Source organism: Balaenoptera ricei, chromosome 4, assembly GCF_028023285.1.
Source record: "Balaenoptera ricei isolate mBalRic1 chromosome 4, mBalRic1.hap2, whole genome shotgun sequence".
Lineage (NCBI taxonomy): Eukaryota > Metazoa > Chordata > Mammalia > Artiodactyla > Balaenopteridae > Balaenoptera > Balaenoptera ricei.
In genome coordinates this window covers 36,884,941-36,887,737 of record NC_082642.1, presented here as the reverse complement: position 1 = coordinate 36,887,737, position 2,797 = coordinate 36,884,941, and the positions used below count along the sequence as shown (strand labels likewise).

At 58.2% G+C, this 2,797-nt stretch overlaps 1 protein-coding gene across 1 annotated transcript; it reads right to left on the bottom strand.

Moving 5' to 3' along the window:
• Nucleotides 1-286: 286 nt before the first annotated feature.
• On the bottom strand, nucleotides 287-2,752 carry RPL15 (ribosomal protein L15). Its single transcript, XM_059920410.1, has 4 exons — nucleotides 2,662-2,752; nucleotides 1,851-2,032; nucleotides 1,512-1,648; nucleotides 287-643 (listed from the first exon to the last, which is right to left on the bottom strand). Exons 2-4 carry the CDS (start codon nucleotides 2,020-2,022, stop codon nucleotides 338-340), a joined length of 615 nt encoding a protein of 204 aa, XP_059776393.1. The 5' UTR covers nucleotides 2,023-2,032; nucleotides 2,662-2,752; the 3' UTR covers nucleotides 287-337.
• Between the last annotated feature and the right edge of the window lie 45 nt (nucleotides 2,753-2,797).

The following is a 2,797-nucleotide window of genomic DNA, read 5'->3' as shown; positions in this document are numbered from 1 at the left end:
AGGTTTCGTCACATGCACCAACAAATCTACATGGCTAGTTTCTGCGCTCCTCTTTTACAGAATTTTACACCTATTGTTACCAGACAGCATTTTAAACACGGACATATCAACTGCCTAATAAAGCAAAAACAAAGGCATTTCCCTTATTAGAAACAAGATACACCATCACTTAAAATCTTCAAACATTATTGCACTTTAACTTTCAGAATTTGACAATGCATTCAATGAAGCAATCTGCAGACAACTAGTTTTAACAGACAGATTAAAAAACACTTTTAAGCAGACGTGGATGTCCTAAACTGTTTATTAGGTAAGAATTTTACAAACATTACTTATACTAGCGGTAGCGGTGGAGCTGGAGAGTATTGCGCCTTCTCCAGGCTGCGCGGCGAGAACCACCGATCGTGTGGTGGAACTTGTGGCCCTTGCCGAGGCCGCGGCTCTTTCTGCCCGCAGACGTCAGCCCCCGCATCTCCCTGTGCTTGTGGACTGGTTTGGTGATCCACTGGGTGTCAGGGTTTCTTCTGATAGCTTTATGGAAGGGATCGATGAGGATAACCTCAAAAAACTTGTACGTAGAATCTTCACCCACCCAGTAAGAATTCAGGACCCTCAGGGCCCCACAGTGGCGTCCCGCTCGCTCCTAGAACAGGAAACAAAGGCCCAAGGGTCAGCCTCCCACACATCCTAGTAGCCAATCAGGCGGCAAGAATTCCCCCCAGAGGCAGGGACCATTATGATAAGATAGACGTACCTAGTACGTAACAGACATAAACATCCTTAGATTGATTTGCTCCCCAGAGGCTGAGCCCGTAAGTACGATAAGGTAGACTTACTATAAAACAAAGGACTCAGACATGCTTCGATCTGAAACCGTTCTCTCTTACTGCCTCCTTGCCAAGTGAAACATGAATGCTAGTATCCGGCTAACCAAATCTAGTACTCTGGAACCATGCATTTTTCTAGCACAATCGAAGGGTTATTAGCAAAGTTTTACAGAGAACTGTGAAGGCCACGAGTCTCTTTCGAATGGTCTTCTCTGCCTTTTCTTTGAAACACAAAACCTTTTTAGTTCGTGGAGGGCAACAGGCCCTCGTTTGCCAACCTCTACAACAGCGCACAGCGTAACTGACTTAGCCGAGAAAGACAGCTCCCTACCGAGCACAGGAAATCAGTGGTGTGAACACACACAGCTTCCCTAACACCTGGGGAGACGTGCTCTTCAACACCACGTTTACTGCCCTTCAAAAGCGTAGGTTCCACGGACGCACGCTGACCGTAAAGCACTTTCCTCTGCGTGAGCAAAGACAGGCTCCCAACAAAAACTGACAAAGTCCGATAGCAACTCCTCGCTGGGATCAGTTAAAAAAACAAAATCACCCAACCCCATTTCCAACGCCACAGGGCTGCCCTGGGGACAAAGGAACCACGAGGAAAGGCGCCCAAACCCTCGTCCTCCTCCTCCTCCTCCGGGAGGCGGCCAACGCAAGCGCCACTCGAAACCCACTCACCTCGGCCACAGACTGCAGGCTCCGGGCAAACTTGAGCTGGTTCACGCCATGGTGGACGGGCTTGCCGTAGGTGGCGCCCTTCGGGACCGGGCGTTTGCGGCCCCCGCGGCGCACGCGGACCCGGTATATCACGTAACCTATTCAGAGGGAGGGGCGCGATGGACTCAGGGCCTTGTCTCCAAGGCGCCGACACCGACTGTTATCTCAGGCCAGCGGCCGGCTTCTGCCGAGGCCCCGGGCGAGCGGGACGGCTCCCCGAGAGCGCTTCCCGGCTCTTCCCGGGGGGGCGGGGGGGGGGGGGCAGCATCTCCTCCCGGCCTCCGCGCGGGGCCCGCTCACCTTGCTTGGCCTTGTAGCCCAGCCTGCGCGCCTTGTCGGGCCGGGTGGGGCGCGGGGCCCGGTGCAGCGCCGAGAGCTGGCGGTACTGCCAGCAGCGCACCCGGAGCAGAAAGCGCATCACGTCCGACTGCTTCTTCCTCCACAGCTCCTGGATGTACTTGTAAGCGCCCATCTCGGCTCACCTTGGACGTAAGCCAGCCATTAGAAACACATCATCCCTTTCACGTGTAACGACAAGCCCCCGTCCGCCCGCCCGAGTCGCCACCGACCACAAGGAAAGCCCCGATGATCAAGAAACGGCTCTGCACGAACGCGGGGCGCAGCCGGCCCAGCCCGGCGCCGCGCACGCTGCTGCCGGACGAAGGAACCGAGCTGGCCCTGGGCGCCCGGGGGCGGGGGACCGAGGCGGGCGGCGCCCCAGGCCCGGCCTGCAGAGGTCTTGCCGGGACCCCCAAGGGGAAGGTGCCGCCGCCACCGCCAAGCGGTACTCCTCGAAGAAAAGCTCTCCCTCCCCCCAGCCCCCCGGCCTCGCTTCCGGACGCCCCAGGCCCGGCCGCCCGTCCCTCAGCCCCCACGCCTCCCTCTCCTCCACGCTCTGGCCCCAGCTCGGATTCGCGCCGCCATCACAGCATTCCCCCCAGCCCGCTCCGGGGGCCGCCTCTCCACGCCCGCGCTGCCCCGCATCCCGACCGAACCCGCGCCGCACAGGAGACAGGAGGAGCTCCGAGGTCGCAGGGTCCCCGAGCCTGGATGGCGGAGATGAAAAGAGATCCGCGGCGGATAGAATAGCCAATATCCCACCACAGCCTACCTGATGGCTGCCGCCAAACGGAAAGGAAGGACCCTTTCTCCCACAATCCCTTTGGCGCTCCTCCCCCGCCTCTGCGAGCCTCGTTCCGGTGGAAAGCGGCGGCCGCGCAGAGCCTCATGGGACATGTAGTTCCGGC

Excerpts from the sequence above, each read along its gene's own strand:
- RPL15 (XM_059920410.1), bottom strand. The coding sequence starts at position 2,022 with ATGGGCGCTTACAAGTACATCCAGGAGCTGTGGAGGAAGAAGCAGTCG. Across the intron at positions 1,649-1,850 it reads GGGCTACAAGGCCAAGCAAG|GTTACGTGATATACCGGGTC; the intron begins GTGAGCGGGCCC and ends CCCTCTGAATAG. Across the intron at positions 644-1,511 it reads GCCTGCAGTCTGTGGCCGAG|GAGCGAGCGGGACGCCACTG; the intron begins GTGAGTGGGTTT and ends TTCCTGTTCTAG.